We start from the raw sequence: 21,371 nt of genomic DNA, 5'->3' as shown, positions 1-21,371 counted from the left end.
ACAGAGTTCGCCTAAAGTCAGCCAAGAGCAAATCAAAACTCCATAAATACTTACTATTCAATTTTATTATTCATTCCAATTTTGAATATTTAATAATTGAATGCTGAGTTAAAATCAACTTTTTCTTTCAACATTTGTCTATTTATTGGCGAAGTCTCTTATAAAATAAATTTTTGTTTTAATCTTGGAATTAAATTGTTTTGATTTACTGTCAGATGGCTTTTGGCCAACCCTACCCACTACACTCTCAGATGGGGTTGGCGTTAGGAAGGGCATTCAACTGTAGAAACTTTCCCAGATCAGATTGAGCCTGGTGCAGCCTCTGGCTCACCAGTCCTCAGTCAAACCATCCAACCCATGCCAGCATGGAAAGTGGACGTAAAACGATGATGATGATGATGATGATGATGATATATATATATATATATATATATACATAAGTGTGTGTGTGTGTATATATATATATATATTATACACACACACACACCACACACACACATACATATTCACATACAAAACCCATTTCTTAAACAGTATTTACCATCAAAAAATGATTCTTACAGTACAAAAAACAAAACAAAACAAACAAAACTGACTCAACTTACAGAAATCGCACATAAGACATCTAGTAAATATACACCAGACTATATATAAATATATATACATACATAAAACTCTGTGTGTGTATATAAATATATATATACATACACACACATATACACACAGAGTTCGCCTAAAGTCAGCCAAGAGCAAATCAAAACTCCATAAATACTTACTATTCAATTTTATTTATTCATTCCAATTTTGAATATTTAATAATTGAATGCTGAGTTAAAATCAACTTTTTCTTTCAACATTTGTCTATTTATTGGCGAAGTCTCTTATAAAATAAATTTTTGTTTTAATCTTGGAATTAAATTGTTTTGATTTACTGTCAGATGGCTTTTGGCCAACCCTACCCACTACACTCTCAGATGGGGTTGGCGTTAGGAAGGGCATTCAACTGTAGAAACTTTCCCAGATCAGATTGAGCCTGGTGCAGCCTCTGGCTCACCAGTCCTCAGTCAAACCATCCAACCATGCCAGCATGGAAAGTGGACGTAAAACGATGATGATGATGATGATGATGATGATATATATATATATATATATACATAAGTGTGTGTGTGTATATATATATATATATTATACACACACACACACACACACACACACACACACACATATATATATATATATATATATATATATATATATATATATATATAGAAAGAGAGAGAGAGAGACGAGAAGAAAAAAGGAAAAATAACAAACAGAAGTGTGTCTTTTGTGCAAGTAAGCCATTATTTAATTTGTAAATAAAGGTGAGGGTGAGAGTGAAGTTGTTTGCAATCATTTCTGTTTACCATGGTGAGAAAAATATATATTTATATTTTTGCCTCATTGCCAATGGTAGACATCGTCAAAATGAAGAAGTCGGATATATCTATCCCTTAGAGGCTTCAAACACCTCTAACTTATACCTGGGTGTGTGTGTGTGTGTATATTTCTGCGACCACATCACCTCTAACATCTGGCTACCTATCTCCCCAGACTATGACCCCTTGATTATTATGTGTGGGATGCAGTTGAGTGAGAGACCAACAAAACTCCTTGTAACACCAAAGATGAACCGAAGACAAGGGTTATGGCAGCATTCACCAACTTAAACAAGAAGACCATCCAGAAGAATTGCAGGAGATTCCAAAGTCGTCTGGAGGCTGTGGTAGAAGCCAATGGCAATTTTATTGAATAAATTTACTCTTTAGCATTTCAAGATATTTTTAAGTGATTTTAGTAAATATATCTGTTAAAACGAGATGTCAGTGTTATTTCATTTTTGCCTTATTTAGATGACAGTTCATTCACCGCACCCTGTATATGAACGTTGGGCCTCACAGAGGCAATGACAGGAGACTAAGACTTTTGGAGATATGCTGTGATTGAGAAGACTCAGCAAGTAAAGTGAGATCACAGTCATGGCCGATACCAGTGTTGCATGTCCGGCCCATTTAAGAATACCCTTGATGCATTGGGTGATATGATATGCTTGAGAAAACCTGTTGAGTCAAGTAATACCAAAATCGTAGCTGTGGCCAATGCTCCCTGACTGGCTCCCATACTGGTGGCATGTAAAAGCACCATCCAAACGTGGTCTATGCCAGGTCCATCTGACTGGCTCCTGTGCTGGTGGCATGTAAAGAGCATTATCCAAACATACCCGAAGCCAGTGCCCATTGACTGGTTTCCTTGCCAGTGACATTGCATAGCACCATCCGAACATGGCCAATGTCAGTGCTCCCTGACTGGCTCCCATGCCAGAGGCATGTAAAAAGCACTATCTGAACATGATCAATGACAGGCTTGTCTGTATCAGTGACACATAAAAAGCATCCACTACACTCTCAGAGTGGTTGGCGTTAGGAAGGGCAGTAGAAAAGACAGCTATAGAAATATTGCAAGATCAAATTGGAGCCTGGTGCAGCCACTGGCTCTCCAGATCTCAGTCAAACCATCCAATCCATGCCAGCATGGCAAACGGACGTTAAACGATGATGATGATGATGATATATATACAACAAGCTTCTTTTAGTTTTTCATCTACCAAATCCACCCACAAGGCTTTGGTCAGCCTGACTCTATAGTAGAAGGCATTTGCCCAAGGTGTCACACAGTGGGATTGAACCTGGAACTATGTGGTTGGGAAGCAAGCTTCTTACCACATGGCCATGCCTGCACCTATATATGTGTATTTATATTTATACATTTTGTATAATTTTTCCATTATATATGTATGTATGTTTGTTTGTAAATGTAGATATATTAAATATATATATGTGTGTGTATACATATACATACATACATACATACATATATACATATATATGTACATACATATATATATATATATCATCATCATCATCATCATCATCATCATTTAACGTCCGCTTTCCATGCTAGCATGGGTTGGACGGTTCAACTGGGGTCTGGGGAGCCCGAAGGCTGCACCAGGCCAGTCAGATCTGGCAGTGTTTCTACAGCTGGATGCCCTTCCTAACGCCAACCACTCCGAGAGTGTAGTGGGTGATTTTATGTGCCACCGACACAGGTGCCAGACGAGGCTGGCGAACGGCCACGCTCGGATGGTGTTTTTATGTGCCACCGACACAGGTGCCAGACAAGGCTAGCAGACGACCACGCTCGGATGGTGTTTTTATGTGCCACCGACACAGGAGCCAGATTAGGCTGGCGATCAGCCATGATCGGATGGTGATTGTTACGTGCCCACAGCATGGAGGCCAGTCGGTGCGGTACTGGCTACGGCCACGTTCAGATGGTTTTCTTGTGTGCCACCGGCACTGGTACCACATAGATACAAATTCCATTGATGTTCATCTATTTTGATTTTATATATATATATATATATATATAATATATATATATCATCATCATCATCATCATCATCATCATTAACGTCCGCTTTCCATGCTAGCATGGTTGGACGGTTCAACTGGGGTCTGGGGAGCCCGAAGGCTGCACCAGGCCAGTCAGATCTGGCAGTGTTTCTACAGCTGGATGCCCTTCCTAACGCCAACCACTCCGAGAGTGTAGTGGGTGATTTTATGTGCCACCGACACAGGTGCCAGACGAGGCTGGCGAACGGCCACGCTCGGATGGTGTTTTTATGTGCCACCGACACAGGTGCCAGACAAGGCTAGCAGACGACCACGCTCGGATGGTGTTTTTTATGTGCCACCGACACAGGAGCCAGATTAGGCTGGCGATCAGCCATGATCGGATGGTGATTGTTACGTGCCCACAGCATGGAGGCCAGTCGGTGCGGTACTGGGTACGGCCACGTTCGGATGGTTTTCTTGTGTGCCACCGGCACTGGTACCACATAGATACAAATTCCATTGATGTTCATCTATTTTGATTTTATATATATATATATATATATATAATATATATATATATATATATATATACAAATTCAGATAGGGGTTGTAAATGCAACCCTCCATGGGATAACATATATCCAATATACTGCTAGTGAAGTACCCAACAAAGTTAATACATAAATGTTAATGATTGCGATGCAATCAATTCATTTACTGTATTATATGGGCAAAGGTAAAATGATTTACCACAAATTACTAATACAAGATAAGAAAATGGAGAAATACATCTAAATCAAATATCAATTACATGATAATTCTCAATCACATACTTTATTAAACCACCACATAAGAGACTGTAGGGTTACATATAAAAAGCAGAACAAATCAGTGTACATACAGTAGTGTACATAAAAAAGTGTACATAAAAGAGTAATGATGTATAATAAGTAGAATATATATAAAAGAGAATATAAATATAAGTAAATATAAATATAAGTATAGATTACATCTTACAGCTGTTTCGGCCATGTAGATAAGTATGTCTCATTTTACCAATATTAGCCTTTTATGGTAGGTCAATATATAGATATAAATGAGACATTTACAAAAATATCATAAGGCCTCTTCGGAGATTATGTAATATAAATCAGTCTACATATATATCCACATGGGTGTGGGTACATACCCATAATACAACATATACATATACATATGAGTACATATATTCACACTCCTATACATATAAAAATATACATATACATAATGATATAAATAAATAATATAAATTAGTAAACATATATATGTTCCACATTCAACGTCTCAGTTTTTCGACTTAATATTGTGATAATAAACATACACATATTAGTACCTAGATGCAAATATACATTATATTACTTCATACTAATTTCTAAAGTGTCATTGAAGTTAGCATCATTATCGTTGTCAATACAATAAATGTTACCATTATTATCATTCATAATATTATTAATAACGTTTACATTAGGATCCAGATTGGCACATAAGTATGTCCAGGTTCCAGTTAGTAATTTTCTTTATGACAAATACATTATAGGATTTGAATTTAAAATTATCATTATCTTCCTCATGGTTGGTCCTTTGAGAGCCGCCCGACCTCTACCACATTGCACAAGCAAAACATACACATCCACATCTAACCCTAAACCCACACATCCACACAGAAACTCACACATACATGCACACACACATGAATACACCCCTACACATCGCCACACTTTCACTGAAATGCAGAGTGCATGTCTGTCATCGCATGGCTTATAGACAAATCAGTACAGGCAGCAGTGTCTAACACTAACACACACACTCACACGTACATCCACATATACGCATAAATATTAGTACACTCACATATACTGTGTTAGGGAACATTCGCACACACATATATATATATTAAAATATATATCTGCGCACTCATACGTACAACTAAAACCTATATTTATATCCACCCATGAATACATATTCACATATACATATATACATATCCAAATATGCACCTGCGTGCTCTTATGTGTAATAAAAACGTACATCTGTACATCCACCCACGATCATACCTATATGTACAAAAACATACATACGTCCATATATACATTTTCACACACCCCGACACCTCAACTCACATCCTCTAAATCATAAATTAAAATATATGTCTGCCCATCTAAAGACGTATATATACATACACAAAGAGTAAACAGAAGTTACTATTAATTTAGATATAAGTTCATTAATTATAAATTAAATTAATTATAGATTAGTAAGTGCCAGATAAACAAAAATAAATAATTAAATAAATAAATATAAAAACATATATATATATATATATATATATATCCATGTATAGATAAATAGATAAATAAAATGGAATACAAATTAAGGAAGACACAAAGACTAAAAAAAAAAAAAACACACCTTATATGCTCATCGAGATAAACAACTTATACTAATTATAGACTCTTACATATTACATATTGGTATAGCAAAAACTCAAACTAGTGCCCTAAGATATGATGCGCATATACACCTTACACCGATAAAAGACTATATGGGGTTCCGAATATCATGCATATATCAGAATAACCATATATTTTTGTATATTTTTCCAGTCAGGACAGAAACAATCAATGTAGAACACATACATGGAGACACAAAGTTATAAATTATAAATTGTAAGGACCAATAGTACCGTCCTATATAGATGAATGCTAAAAGATTACTGGTAGAAGAATTAGATGTTATTTAAATCTAGAGAAAGTGTACGCCGATTTGTAAAGGCAAAAAAAATTCCGCTCATTAATGCTAGATGTATTTCTCCATTTTCTTATCTTGTATATATATATATATATATATATATATATATATATATATATATATATATATATATATATATATATATATATATATATATATATATATATATATTTATATACATGAATACATGTAATAGGTAAATTATGATCCAGGGCTCCAAGTGTAGGAAGTTAGTAAGCTTTAAGTATTTATGCAGCTAGTACAGATGACAGAAGATGGACAATATACAATAAAGCATGTTTATTAACATGGTAAGTTACACATTTTGTCCCCTAATGAAATTAAAAGGGATTCTGAGAAGCTGTCATGCAAATGTAGTTGCTAAAAAGCTAATAAAATCCCAAAATGTAAGGAATAGAACAGGTAAAACACAGACTACAATTGTTTCAAAGCAGTCAAAGTCTGTGTTTTACTTGCTCCAATCCTCATGTTCATAAATATATATGTGTGTATGTATATACGTACTTGCACATACAAACATACATACATACATACATACATACATACATACATACATACATACATACATACATACATACATACGTGTGTGTGTGTGTGTGTGTGTGCATGTGTGTGTGTATGTACACTCATACACATGCACACACACACATGCATGCATAGGATGTGAGAGTTATTTTGAGGACACATTTGATAATTTAATAAGACAACTTTGATCTATCAAAAACTGAATGTATTTTGATAAAAATTTGTGCACATGTTCTCCATAACTTTTGCTATAAAATCATTCGATGAATTAGCATTCAGATTTGCTGACTGCCTCAATGCAGGCAAACTGGAATCATTGATACACTTGCTCTAAATGGTCCTTATTCCTTTCAGACATCTGGACAACAGCAGCCTTGAACAAGACTTTGCTATTGTGGGGATATCAATTAACATCTGATTAGTTTTCTTTTTGTTGTAGTCTTTAGGAATTAAATCTGGCAAGTTTGGAGGCCAGATGTTTGGTTTTTACTTGATCATAAAGATTAGTTGATATCCATTCTTGCATTACATAGGCTTTGTGAAAAGGTACTCAAATATATATGGTACATCATCCATCCAGGGCTAAACAACAGTCTCCGGCACCTTAAAGCATCTAACAGCATTAATTCTGAGACCATGTGAAAAGATGTGACCCGGCATGATGTAACCTTCATTACTCAACACTGCTAAAAGCATTACAGTTGCAGGAAACTTAGTGTGCATCACTCTTGGGACATCAGAAGGATATTCACACTACCATCTATCATTTCTTTTGTTAGACTTTTGGTCTTTGTCAAAGTGCTATTATGAGAGGCCACAGACACTACAGAGAGATAAGCCATTCAAATCAATAGCAGCATGGTAGATAAAGCAATCAAGATTACAAAGAGAGGGGAAGCTGCAAATCCATCAAGGATAGTTACAGAGATGCTCAAAATATCTCATGAAGTTGGATGCATGATTACCACCCAAATATTCAAGCATGTTATACAAGAAGGTGTGATACCCAATGACTAGCATTGTAAACTGCTTCAGAGGCAAGGGAGAAGAAATTATAAAGGAAACAAAGTACTAGATCAGGTTATGATGGTCATGGGGAAAGTTATAGTATGGAGTAGACCTTGATGAAATGCAGTATAGCTTTGTGCCTGGAGGATGTACCATGGATGCAATCTTCCTAATGGAAAATAGCCTGGCTTAATATACAGAAGAGGAGTAGGCATAAACTCCATACACTGTACCCAATGTAAGCTATGGACATACATGAGGTGTAGCAGAATCATAGCAGATTAATGGAGAATGCAAATTTCATATGTGATAGATGCACTGAAACAGTATGTACTATGAGCATACCAGAAATAGCCAAGAGAGTTTGTATCTAGATGTAATTAGTAGGGGAGTGGTTGCTATGAAAATATAGTAACAAGGGTAAGAATGGGTCCTATTTTGACTGCAAGTTTTATATCAGCGTTTCTTTCTCCTAGAAAAGCTGCCTTCTCCATGGCTTTGTCAAAAATAATGGGAGCCTTCTCTATCCCTGAGAAACCTATTTAACCCTTAGATGAAACCTTGACAGGTACTACCATTTGAGGTCAGGATGGACTGAGGAGTAATGGTAACTAAGGGGTGACTCCACACTTCTCTCAACCCTATAATGCACGAGATAGAGGGCTTGGCATTGGCTGCAGTTTAATATTGTGTATATATATATATATATATATATATATATACACATACATACATATAAGGTACTGCAAAATTCCTGATTTTTGGTAAAAGAAAATACAGGAGGATCAGTTAATTATGATTTTATTCAACATATTCCCCTCTCAGATTCAAGCATTTATTGTAGCTGTCCTTCACTTTTTCTAAGCCCTGTAAAAGAACTTGAAAGGTTAGGCTTCTGATAACTTTGAAGCCAGGGAGTTTTCAGCATCCTTCATATGTATGTTTTGGTTTCGTTGCTTGGTATATTAAGTTTCATTGTACACTCTTTTGTTTGTTGTTTTTCACTTTATATTTCTATCTTTCTAGGGACATGATTTTGTCAGTCTGATTTCAGACCAAGTTGTCTCTCTTCTGTTTCGCTCAAGATTGATGGCAATGAAAATTGTTAAAAACCCCTTTGAAAGCAATGCCCTAACATGGCTATAGTCCAATAAGTGAAATCATTAAAAGAATAAAAGAACAACCCATTCAGAATGAAAGTGTTTTTCTCAACTCCAAAAAAGGTAAAAGAAAAGTTATAGTCTCTAGATTCTACATGCCAATAGACTGTGGGTTTCCCTTCCATTTCCCCTCTACTGACACTGAAATATCACCAAAAGAATGACTGCTTTCATTATAGTATTATATGAAATAAAGATTTAACAAGCAGGCAATGTGATGATGAAGAGTTAATACAGTCACTCTTGGATGTTGTGTAGAGCTCATTAAAAAATATTTGTGAAAAACTTAACTGAATTTTATCAAGTATGGATGATGATTAAATTTGGGCTGAAACAACAGGGTTATAATTGTTGCATTATTCTTTGCATCAGCAACCAAAAATATCAGTATGATGGAAGTTTGAATAGAGTTGACATTAACTAAATATTTACAACCAGTTAAAATAAACACATTTATTTCACTCACAGTAAGCATACTTATACTGTATAACTTTTCACTCACAATAGCAAAATCTTTACGAAAGTGTGCATATTTGTCCATATGCTTGCAAATAGAATCCTCATGCATACATGAATGCACGCATGTTTGGGTGTATATGTGTACATATTTGTGTATGTGTAAACATACTTTTCACAAGAATTCTGCAATAATATTAATGAAACTAAAAAGACTGAGACAAACTTCTATGAAAATATAAAAAGAAACTTTTTTCTTTTCTTTTCTACAATTTTCACAGTTGAATTAATGTCAAAACAAAATAAAAATACTTTGGACTTTCAATTTTCTTAATGCAGTTAAGAAAAAAAATTGCATTGGTGGGGGTTTTATGTCTGTGAACATTTGTGTAAAATAACCAAATGAAAATTACATGTGGCTATTTTATTTCTCTATAGAACAACAACTAAATATTTTCTTTCTTTCAGAGAGAGAGAGAGAGAGAGAGAGAGAAAAGTACTTAATATCATATCCAAATACACAGACATAATATACACAACACATAATACAATACACGAACATATAATACACACAACACACATACAACACATGTGACATACACAATGAAAAAGAAAAGAGAGGAAAAAAACTGTATTCTGTTACACCATAAAACTCTTAGAAGAATTGCAAATAAATTTCAGATGTAAAGAAAATATTGTTTTGGAATGGTACATTAATATTTAAAACTGAAGCAGAAAATTTAAACTATTTTACAAGAAACACGATACTTGTCAACACTACCACAATAACTTTCTTGCAAGAAAAGCAGATGTGTGTGTGTATGTGGGGTGGGGGTGGGGGTTTAAAAAGTTTTGACTTCGTTTTTTTATAGATTTTCAATTGGTTGAGTTGTTCAGTAAAGGATCAGCAATCTGTATTGCTTCACCAGTACATTAGTGTATCCCTGGTAAAAGGACATGATTTGGGAGAGTACAGATTATTCTTGAAAATAGTAAGAGCACTTTATAACAGGAACTTGCAGCACTGAATCCAATTCTTTCCATGAACTACTGGATGCTATATGGATACTAACAATATAGTCGTTATCTAAGCATGCTACGTGTGTATGTGTGTGTGTGTGTGTGTGTGTGTGTGTGTGTGTTGTGTGTGTGTGTGTGTGTGTGTGTGTGTGTGTGTGTGTATGTGTGTCTGTCTTTGTCTTTGTAATATTTATCCCCACTTAAATGTGGATGTTCTGTTAGAACAAGCTATACTGAGGTAGATATCATGGTGGTGGCTGTAGTAGTAGTAGTAGTAGTAGTAGTAGTAGTAGTAGTAGTAGTAGTAGTAGGAGGAGCTGATTGATGGCTAAGTATATTTTTTCAAAGCCCATGCACTGTAAATGTAATCTTCTGGCAGGATCAGCATAACACATGCTCTATATTTGAAACAACAGGTTACAATCCAAAAAGCTTCTGTACAGTTTCCATGTACACCATTTCACTCACAAGGCTTGGGTTGAAACCCATGTCTGTTGTAAAAGAAGACACTTACCAAAGAAGTCACACAATGGGATTGAAAGCAAAACCTTATGATTACAAAATGATGTTCACCAACCAGGTGTGCTGCTTCTATATATGGTGCTGACATACATAAAAAAACATGCCAGATTGGAGTATCCAATCATAAAAAGGTGCTGATGACACACAGACAAATCATATTTTAAATATAAGGTGAATAGAACACTATAATTAAAATAGACTTTCAGATCATATCAAAATTGCTATCTGTATTGGGCTGTTTATTATGAAGTTAATGTGAATTGTGGTTTTAGTTCACAAATAAATCATTTTTATAGTGAAAGGTACTTAATATGCATATAATAATTGGTTAAGAAAACCTTGCCATCAAATAATAACAACAGCAATAATAAACTTTTTATCTTTTATCTTTTACTAGCAGTATCGCCCGGCGTTGCTCGGGTTTGCAAGGGAAATAACTATATAAGCATTTTTAGAGAGTTACTTCCCTTATAGATGCCAATTCGGGCTTTCTTAGCCATTTCTGTTTTGGTGTCTTCAAGCCATGAAGTCGTTGTTCTAAAAGAACGCTGGTCTCCTTGACAATGCTTTACGACGTTGATTTCCTTACACTCCCTTCCCCACAGCTTCACGAGGGACGGAAGAAGGAGGAGAAGCAAACAGGTGCAGGTGTGACCATGGACGCCAACTCCGCCACCATCGACACGAAAAATTATGCATTAAAATGGAATAAAAAATTATGTTAAATTATTTTTAAAATCGTAGACTCAGACGGGCTCGATATGAATCACGACTATAAGATACCCGAATTTGGTTAAACTGCACCGCAAAATGTGGGAGTAGTTAGGAATCTAAATCGAAGGGGACAGACACTCACACAACTACAGTTTTATATATATAGATTTGTTTCACTCATTAAACTGTGGCTATGCTGAGGCAACACTTAGAAGAATTTTTAGTTAAATGTATCAACTCCAGTACTTTTTTTTTTAAGCTTTGTACTTTTTCTATTGATTTCTCTTGCTGAATCACTAAGTTATGGGGACATAAACACACCAACACCAGTTGTCAAGTGGTCGGGGGTGAGGCAGACAAACACAGACACAAGACACATACATGGATGACAGGTAACTGACTATAAATCAAATAGCCAATGCTATTGGCATATCTCATGAGAGAGTTGACAATATTCTGCACAATGAGCCTGGCATGATGGTTTGAGCTCAGTAGTTGCCATATCTTCTGACACTGATCAAAAGCTCACTAAGCTGATCACATCACAGGAAAATCTGACAATAGCTAGTTTACTTGAACGTTTCATAAGCCAGGATGAGTGTTGGGCTGATCACTTTGAGCCTGGGACAAAGAGACGATTCATGCAGTGGAAACACCACTCCTCACCTGTTTCATAGACAGCTAAAGGTTTCATCTGCAGGGAAGCTGACAGCCTCAGTTTTTGGGAATGCAAAAGTATTGTCTTTATTGATCGTCTTCAAAAGGGCCACATCAACAATGGAGAGTACTTTCAGGATTTTTGCTCTCTCTACCAAGCAAAGCTTACATCATTTGCTCCTGTTGATTAATGCACAACTGGGTCATTTGCCCAATTCCTTTCCCTAGGTACCCCAACCTCCCATCCTATCTCTCAACGTGGTTTTTCCTTGATAATCTTTCTCACTTGATGAAGCAGTTACAAAAGGTTATCAAAACCAATTGCCCAGAAAAACTGATGAAAGAGGTCTTGTTTCATCAGGACAATGCTCTAGCACACAGGCCCTTGGTTTCAATAGCTGTTGTGTGTGACTGTGGCTTTGAAATGGTTGATCAGCCTCCCTATTCTTTTGATTTAGCCCCATCTGGCTATCATCTGTTCCCTAACATGAAAAAACCCTTGGCTGGAAACTGGTGTCACAGTGATGATAACATCATATCTGCTGCTGCTGATTCTTTTTGACAAACAGGATGAAAGCTTCTTCACCAATGAGATCCAAGTAGAACATCACCAATGGAAGAAGTGTGCGGACCACAAGAGGGACTATATTGAAAAAGAAACCTCATTTGGCCACACTTCATGTGAGTATTTTGGTCAGTCTATAAATTTTTCAGCTGACTTTTGTGTGTGTGTATATATATATATATATATACACTCTTTACTCTTCTACTTGTTTCAGTCATTTGACTATGGCCATGCTAGAGCACCACCTTTAGTCAAGCAAATTGACTCCAGGACTTATTCTTTGTAAGCCTAGTACTTATTCTATCGCCCTCTCTTTTGCTGAACCGCTAAGTTACGGGGACGTAAACACACCACCATCGGTTGTCAAGCGATGTTGGGGGGGGGGGACAAACACTGACACAAACATATACACACACATACATATATATATATATACATATATACGACGGGCTTCTTTCAGTTTCTGCCTACCAAATCCACTCACAAGGCTTTGGTCGGCCCAAAGCTATAGTAGAAGACATTTACCCAAGGTGCCATGCAGTGGGACTGAACCTGGAACCATGTGGTTTGTAAGCGAGCTACTTACCACACAGCCACTCCTGTGAGAAACCACTTAGTGTAAGGGATTATGAAGAAGAAAACAATTAAGATGAAAGGAATGAATTTCCTTTAGTCTTCAAAGAGTTCAGCTCATAAGAAGTGGGGAAATGATAAGAGTGTTCCAAAGTCTGGCAGTTTGAGAAAAAAGCTTTGACCATAGAAAGACTTCCTTACTTGTGTAAGTACAACAGCCTTTGGATAAAGATGCTTTGAATTTCAAGTCAGATGAGATGGCATAAAGTTATCTGAAACTAAGGGAGAAAGTTCATCAGAACATTTCCTACGGCAATAACAATAGAAATGACTAAGACTGGTGATGTCACATTAATGTGACAAGGGCTGCAGAGTTGAAGCAAGTGAGTAGATGTATTGAAGCCATGTTGTTCTTGTTACCTTTATAAAACTTTTTTGCTCATTGCTGATATATTTCTGCGCTTTTTAACACTATTCATCTGCAAGAGACGCTTTCCTGAAACAAAAGTCACAGTTTAGGAGGCTTTCAGTAACATACATATATATATATATATATATATATATATATGCTTAAGTATGACATACATATTGCTAATTTGAACTAATACTACTTCTGTCACTAATAACAAATTAATAAATATCTATATCTTTTTTTTTATGTATTGAAAGGTTAAATAAATAAAGCTTAAATGAATTAAATCATAACCCAAACCTATGGCTGAACTTGGTAGTGTTGTGACAACAGATGCTGTAGTGGTTGAAGTAGCAGTGATGATGATGATGATGATGACGATGACGATGACGACAATGACGATAATGTAATGATGATGATAAAGGTGATGATGATGATGATGGTAGGGTGATGATGATGATGATGATGATGATGATGATGGGGTGATGATGATGATGATGATGATGATGATGATGATGATGATGTGGATGTGTGTTGATAAAAATTGCCTCCTTGCAGTCAAAGTAAGTGCCTTTTTTGTGAGAAATGATAGAAAATCTCACCAGGCTTCAAATGACTCCTAGTTTCTTCATTGTTCACCACTACACATATTGCTAATGGAAATGGATTGGGAGTCCTGCTGTTAAGAAAAGGAACAAGTTTGAGAGGTACCCCAATAACAACTACCTTTAATACTAGCATGCCACCACCTCTACACACAAATGGAACATCTGCAATACTGACAATTAACAAATTGCAAATACAGCCACCAGATGTCCTCCACCCCCTGGTCACCACCAGTGTGTGGTTAACAGATATTATTAGCAAGTGAGGAACAAATTAGCAACAGGAAAGGAAAGTGGGGAGAGGAAAGTGAGACTTGCACAGCACCTGTAACTGTGGAAAAAGCCAGGGTGCTAAGAAAATGTTACTTGTGATGGGAACAGGGTAGTTAGAAGGAAAACACCATTTGCAGCAGCTGATGTTCAGAACTGCAAATTATCATATGAAGATTTAAAATTTAATACAAGTCACAACATAAGACAATATCTTTAAATATTCATCCATTATTGTTGAAATTGTTCAAGTGCATATCTCAGTATTTAGCAATGAGAAACTAACTATTTGTGAACTCTACTTCCAGTCAACTTAATTATTTCTGTCTTAGTACAGTTAACTTAAATCAATTAATCATGTTTTGCCTTTAACTTAAGACCTACAACAGTTTAGAGAAAAAAAATGCAAAATAAAAAGTGTTGCATTATAACAACTTCTTGATTAGTATAGTTTGCATGAAGCATTGTCTGATATGTGTGTGTATAATATATATATAATATAAGAATAAATGCACCCTTTCAAAGCCTAGCCAGGCTCATGGTCCCGGTTTCTATGGTGTATGTGTTCCCCAGCTGGATGGGACGCCAGTCCCTCGCAGCGTTACTCATTTTTGTCAGCTGAGTGGACTGGAGCAATGTCAAATGAAGTGTTTTGCCTCAAGAACACAACATGTTGCCTGGTCCAGGAATCGAAACCACATTCTTACGATCATGATGCTGACACCCTAACCACTAAGCCATGCACCTCCACTATAATATATATATATATATTTATATACTAGCAAATGCCCCCTTCCCCGTCCATTGGATGGTTTGTATAGGTGAAGAGGGTTTAATCATCCGGTGGACAGGCCATAAGGAAAACAAAAATAGTGATTCTCACTTTGAAACTGACAATTTTGAAAATCTTTTTAAATTACGGAATGTCCTGCTCTTTCATGTATCCATGTTTAAAATTTCAGTGTGATCGAATGAACAATACTTGGATTATAAGTACACAAAAAACAGACAGACAGAACGGGATTTATATATTAGGAAGACATCTCCATGGTAGCCAGACCTGGTAGAAATAACAGCCAAATCTCCCTCAAATCACACCTTTCTGTCTTATGTATATATGTATGTATGAGTCAAAGAGGGAGACCTCTACACGTTAGCTAGACCTGGTAGAAACAGCAGCCAAATCTCCCTCAAAACACCCTACTGTCTTATGTATGTATATATGTATATATTAAGAGTTCTTTGGCCTTTTGCATTTGACGACTGTTGCTCTAAGTTAGATAATCGTATTGAGTTCTCTACGTATATAGAGAGGGGGACAGAGAGAGGAAAGAATAGTGACGGTTTTTGCTGACCGTCATCCTGTACTCCTCTTGTTGCCAGCAAAATGGTATGTGCCGGCTGTCTGAGCAACTTGTTGCTTTTAATGAAGAGCATGGAGGAAGAAATAGGACAAAAAGATTACAAAATTAGCGATTCTCACTTTGAAACTGACAGTTTTGAAAATCTTTTTAGATTACAGAAGGCCCCGCTCTCTTATGTATCCATGTTTAAAATTTCAGTGCGATTGGAGGAACAATTCTCAAGTTATAAGCACACAAACAGACAGATAGAACAGGATTTATATATTAGATATATAAATATGTGTGTGTGTGTGTGTATATAGATATATACATACACACACACGCACACACACACACATATGCAGAATTAACTATCTATTTCAGTGAAATTGGATAATTTTTTTAAAATTCACTTTTATTTATGTTTATCATGTTTAATATGTTAAAAGTGTTTAAATTTTTATTTTGTTTATAATTTTATAATTTTCACAATTTTTTTAATAAGTTTATTTTCATTCCTGTTGGATCTGGCTTATCTGCAGGGACACAGATGGAGAAAATATTGAAAATTTTTGTCAACAAAGTTTTGACACAAGATTTATAAACCTATTTGTTTTAGTATTATTATTAAGTAATAAGCATAAAATTCTATAATTTTTAAAAATTTAAATTTGCCCAATTTCGTTGAGATAGACAGTTCCGTAAATAATACGGTTTTTTAATATTTCTTTTAGTTTTTAAAATTAAAATAAACAAAGCTCATTTTTAATCTAAAATAGACTCTTCTTCATTTTCTACAATGCTCTTCCATCTATCTGGTGGACTTGCAAGGTCTCTCTTTCAAAATTCACTTGTCCATGATGAAAAATACTCCTCCATTACTGTTATAACCTTATCTACAGAATTCATATGTTTTTGTCCAAATAATTTTGAAAACTGCAGAATAAATGATAATCAGATAGGACAATGTCTGGCAAATATGGTGGTGGGGCATCGTTTCCCATTCAAACTGCTCCAGCCTTTAGAATGTTATCCTCACTGTATGTAGTCAAGCATTATCCTGATGGAAAAACACCATTCATCTTGAAACCAAAGATGATAATTTTTCTTTTAGTGCTGACTTAAGTCACTCAAGCTGCTTGCAGCAGATCTCTTTTGTTATTGTTTAGTTTGGGTTTAAGAGTTCAAAGTGGACTAAACCTTTCATATCTCACCAAGCAGATAACAACACCTTACATGGGTGAAGACTTTCTTTAGCCTGGGGTGCTGGTGTTTCTCCTCTCCCCACCCACTCTCTTTCGCTCTTGACATTTTTATAGAGAACACATTTCTTGCTACCAGTCACTATTCGATCTAAAAAAGGTTGATTCATGAGATGTGACAACAAAGAAGAGCACACATTCACTCTCTGCATGTGATTAGACTCAGAAAATTTATGAGGAACCCATTGACTCAATTTGCTGACTTTTCCAATGGCACACAAGTGTCGATGAATGGTTGAATGACCAAATCCAAGCTCCTCTGCTAGTTTCTCAACAGTTACAATAGGATTTTGTTCCACAAGGATTTGCAGAACATCCTTGTCAATCTCTACAAACCTTCCAGGATGCAGCTCATGTTCTAGGCTGTAGTTTCTGGCTTGGAATTTCTGGAACTACCATTGACACTAGCTTACACTTATTGTCCAATCCCCATATACTGCATTAATATTCCTCGCACTTTTATTCTGTTGCATTGTTACCTTTATTGAACTCATAAAGCAAAATATGCCAAATATGCTCCTTTGTCACTTCTATTATAACTTTGAAAAAATAACTGTTAAAATCGAACTGCATTCTTCAAAACTTGCAGTAAAAATAAGTACAAAGTAAATTTACTACCTGCATTCATAGCAAGTTGATGCAGGTAGTTTATCCCATCCCCCTCTGACTTTTAGATCATGCAATTGATAAAACTGCATTATTTACAGGATAACCCAATATATATATATTCTTTTACTTATTTCAGTCTTTGGACTGCAACAATGCTAGGGCATCAACTTGAATTTTTTAGTCGAATGAATCAATCCCAGTACTTTTTTTTTTAAAGCCTGGTACTTATTCTATTGGTCTTTTTGTTGAACCATTAAGTTTCTGGGAAGCATAAAGCAAAATATGCCAAATATGCTCCTTTATTTATCTCATGAGTAAATTCAGTCTAGGAGTGCTTTAGCAGAGTCCAAAATGTTGCAAGCTTTCAGATTAGGTCTCCAGTCTGAGAATAACTTCTTCTCACCAGCCTTGAATCTTGAGAAAGGTCATGAGATCATAGATGCTGTCCTTTCTCCCTTAACTAAACCATAATTTTTAAAGATAGTGTGGGGTACAAAAGTAACTCCTCCCACCCCATGATACCAACAACATGGTTTTTTGTGTCTGCTTACTCCAAGAAAAGCCTCGAGAGCAGAGAAAGTCATTAATCTTTGTGTTCTGGGACTTTGAGAAGGCTTTCAAAAGCATACCAAGACCTGTAATGTGGGTCACCCTAAAGCATTTTGATTGTCCCAATTGCTTTATGAACCTCATTCAGGTCCTACATGGTGGAATGTCTGACCAGGTCATTGCCAAGAATGCTCTCTTCAGTTTCTTTTCAATTACAACTGGCCAGAAGCAAGGATGCACCCTCACTCCCATTCTGTTTTTCCTCTACCTTGATATCCCTGATCAGGTTCCTGGTTGTAGACATCCATTACAGAATGAACAGAGGACTTTCAACATTGTCCACTTACATCTTTGGCCAAGGTATGTGAGCTACTCCCACATACCTCGTTTCTGGTCTTCAGGTGGCTGTTAACTTCTTTGAAAATTTGTATACCTGCTTTCATCTGGTCACAAATATAATGAAGATGAAGATTCTTGCACAGGGAGATTGCATCACATTGATTCCTTTCTCAAAAGTATAATTAATGACATCAGTGAAGAAAATCAAATTTAAATGGGAATCAAAAGTAACAGACAGTTACAGGTTTTTAGTATTTAACATCTCAATGTAATACACACACACACAAATACGTATGTATGCATGCCTGTCTGTCTGTCTGTCTGTCTGCCTGTCTGTCTGTCTGTCTGTATGTATGTATGTATGTATGTATGTATGTATGTATGTATGTATGTATGTATGCCTGTCTGTCTGTATGTATGTATGTATGTATGTATGTATGTACGTATGTATGTATGTGTGTGTATGTATGTATGTACCTATCTATCTATATATCTATATATATATCTCTATCTACCTATTTATCGGTCTGTCTCTCTTTCTCTCTCTCTTCCTATATATATATATATATATATATATACACACATATATACATATACATATATACATACACATATATATGTGTGTGTGTGCTCGTGTGTGTGTGTGCTTGTGTGTGTGTGTATGCATATGTACATGTATGTGTGTGCATGAATGTGTGTGTGTGCGTGTGTATGTGTGTATGCATGTGTGTGTGTGTGTGTGTGTGTGTGTGTGAACACAGCATCATCTGAAGATAATTGTGAGGTATATCAGTCAGAAATGTAGTGATGATGGAAACAACAGAAAGTGTGAATCCTAAATAATTAAAGATAATAGAGATGTTAACAGCACTCTGATAAATTGATAGTGTTAGAGTGTAGTTGTTTGACCTTTTATTAAAGTTTATTAGAAGTACTTATTTTATCAATGATATGCCTAGCAAACTCAATTGGAAAAGGAGTCAAAATCAGAAATATAGGTTGCTATACAATTTTAAATAGACTCTAATATTGCCCTCAAATGTAGTATAATAGATATAATCACACCATTTGATTAAATATCTAAGTATGAATAAATAACATATCTATGTAATACTATGAAGAAGCTAGGACCTAGAACTGTGAACATGACAAAGTAGAGATAATGAATTGTTAGAATCATTGGAGCATTGCTTACCTTTAGTGAAACCCTGGTAGCTTGTTTACCTTTAGTGAAATCCTGGTATCTTGTTTATCTTTAGCAAAATCCTGGTTCCTTGCTTACCTTTTGTAAAATCTTGGTACATTGCTTACTTTTAGTGAAATCCTGATACCTTGGTTATCCTTCGCAAAGCCCTGATACCTTGCTTACAATTAGTAAAATCCTTTTAGCAAAAGCCTGGTTCCTTGATTATCTTTTTGCAAAATTTTGGTATCTTGGATACCTTTAGCAAAATCCAATCCAACGCAAGCATTTTGACAAAGTCTCAAATTTGTGGATTCCCTCTTCCTTCTTCCCACCTATATCAGAGGCCATGTAAGGGTCCTAACAAAAAGTTGAAAGTTAATAAAGACTTTGGGATTTGAACAGGTGTGGTTGCATGGTAAGAAATTTACTTCCCAATCACATGGTTCCTGGTTCAGTCTCATTGCATGACACCTTGGGCAGGTGTCTTCTACTATAGCCTCTGGGGTAAACCAAAGCTTGTGAGTTAATTTGGTTGACAGAAACTGAAAGAAGTCTGTCATATATATATATATATACTTATAGAAAATGGCATACAGCGGGCTATAAAAAAAAAAATATATATATATATATAAGGGATGTATACTACAGATATATACTACAAATACATGGACACACATCAATACCTGAATTTTAAGTCATGCTATCCACCACATGCAAAATGCAACATATACTGCCTAACCAGAAGAATTTGGACCATTGTAGAAGATGGATGTATCAGGAACAAACGCCTAACATAGCAAAGAGAATTTTTGCTCCAACAAAAATACTTGTCTCTACTTATAGAAAATGGCATACAGCGGGCTATAAAAATACCCATACAACAACTGAGGACAACCCAAAGAAGAGGAAAGCAGGAACAAGTCATTTATAGTGACATACAATCCATGTCACCAGAATATCTTCAATATTGCCAAAGCAAACCTACCAATCATTGCTCAAAGTAATGAATTAAAAAAATATAATCACAGATTGAGCTATGTTTCATAGTAAAAGACAGCCTAAAACTTTTTACTCTTTTACTTGTTTCAGTCATTTGACTGCGGCCATGCTGGAGCACCGCCTTTTAGTCGAGCAAATCGACCCCAGGACTTATTCTTTGTAAGCCTAGTACTTATTCTATTGGTCTCCTTTGCCGAACTGCTAAGTTACCGTGATGTAAACACATCAGCATCAATTGTTAAGCAATGTCGGGGGGACAAACATAGACACACAAACACATATATATATACGTATACATATATATGACGGGCTTCTTTCAGTTTCTGTCTACCAAATCCACTCACAAGGCTTT

The 21,371-nt window shown here is 35.8% G+C and overlaps 1 protein-coding gene and 1 long non-coding RNA gene across 2 annotated transcripts; one reads left to right on the top strand and one right to left on the bottom strand.

Moving 5' to 3' along the window:
* Positions 1–2,215: 2,215 nt before the first annotated feature.
* LOC118762807 lies at positions 2,216–12,812 on the bottom strand. Its single transcript, XR_004998556.1, has 3 exons — positions 12,720–12,812; positions 2,617–2,622; positions 2,216–2,226 (listed from the first exon to the last, which is right to left on the bottom strand). It is a non-coding gene; the product is annotated as an uncharacterized LOC118762807 (long non-coding RNA).
* Positions 12,813–18,475: 5,663 nt separating this feature from the next.
* Positions 18,476–18,907, top strand: LOC118762694 (secreted RxLR effector protein 78-like). Its single transcript, XM_036501672.1, has one exon. It carries the CDS (start codon positions 18,476–18,478, stop codon positions 18,905–18,907), a length of 432 nt encoding a protein of 143 aa, XP_036357565.1.
* The last annotated feature ends 2,464 nt before the right edge of the window (positions 18,908–21,371 follow it).

This window comes from Octopus sinensis, linkage group LG3, assembly GCF_006345805.1.
Source record: "Octopus sinensis linkage group LG3, ASM634580v1, whole genome shotgun sequence".
NCBI lineage: Eukaryota > Metazoa > Mollusca > Cephalopoda > Octopoda > Octopodidae > Octopus > Octopus sinensis.
Note: the sequence above shows the minus strand (reverse complement) of the source record. Positions and strands in the feature narration are given on the sequence as shown.

What these genes read in the sequence shown, in the direction of transcription:
- LOC118762694 (XM_036501672.1), top strand. Translation starts at nt 18,476, where the DNA reads ATGGTTTTTTGTGTCTGCTTACTCCAAGAAAAGCCTCGAGAGCAGAGA.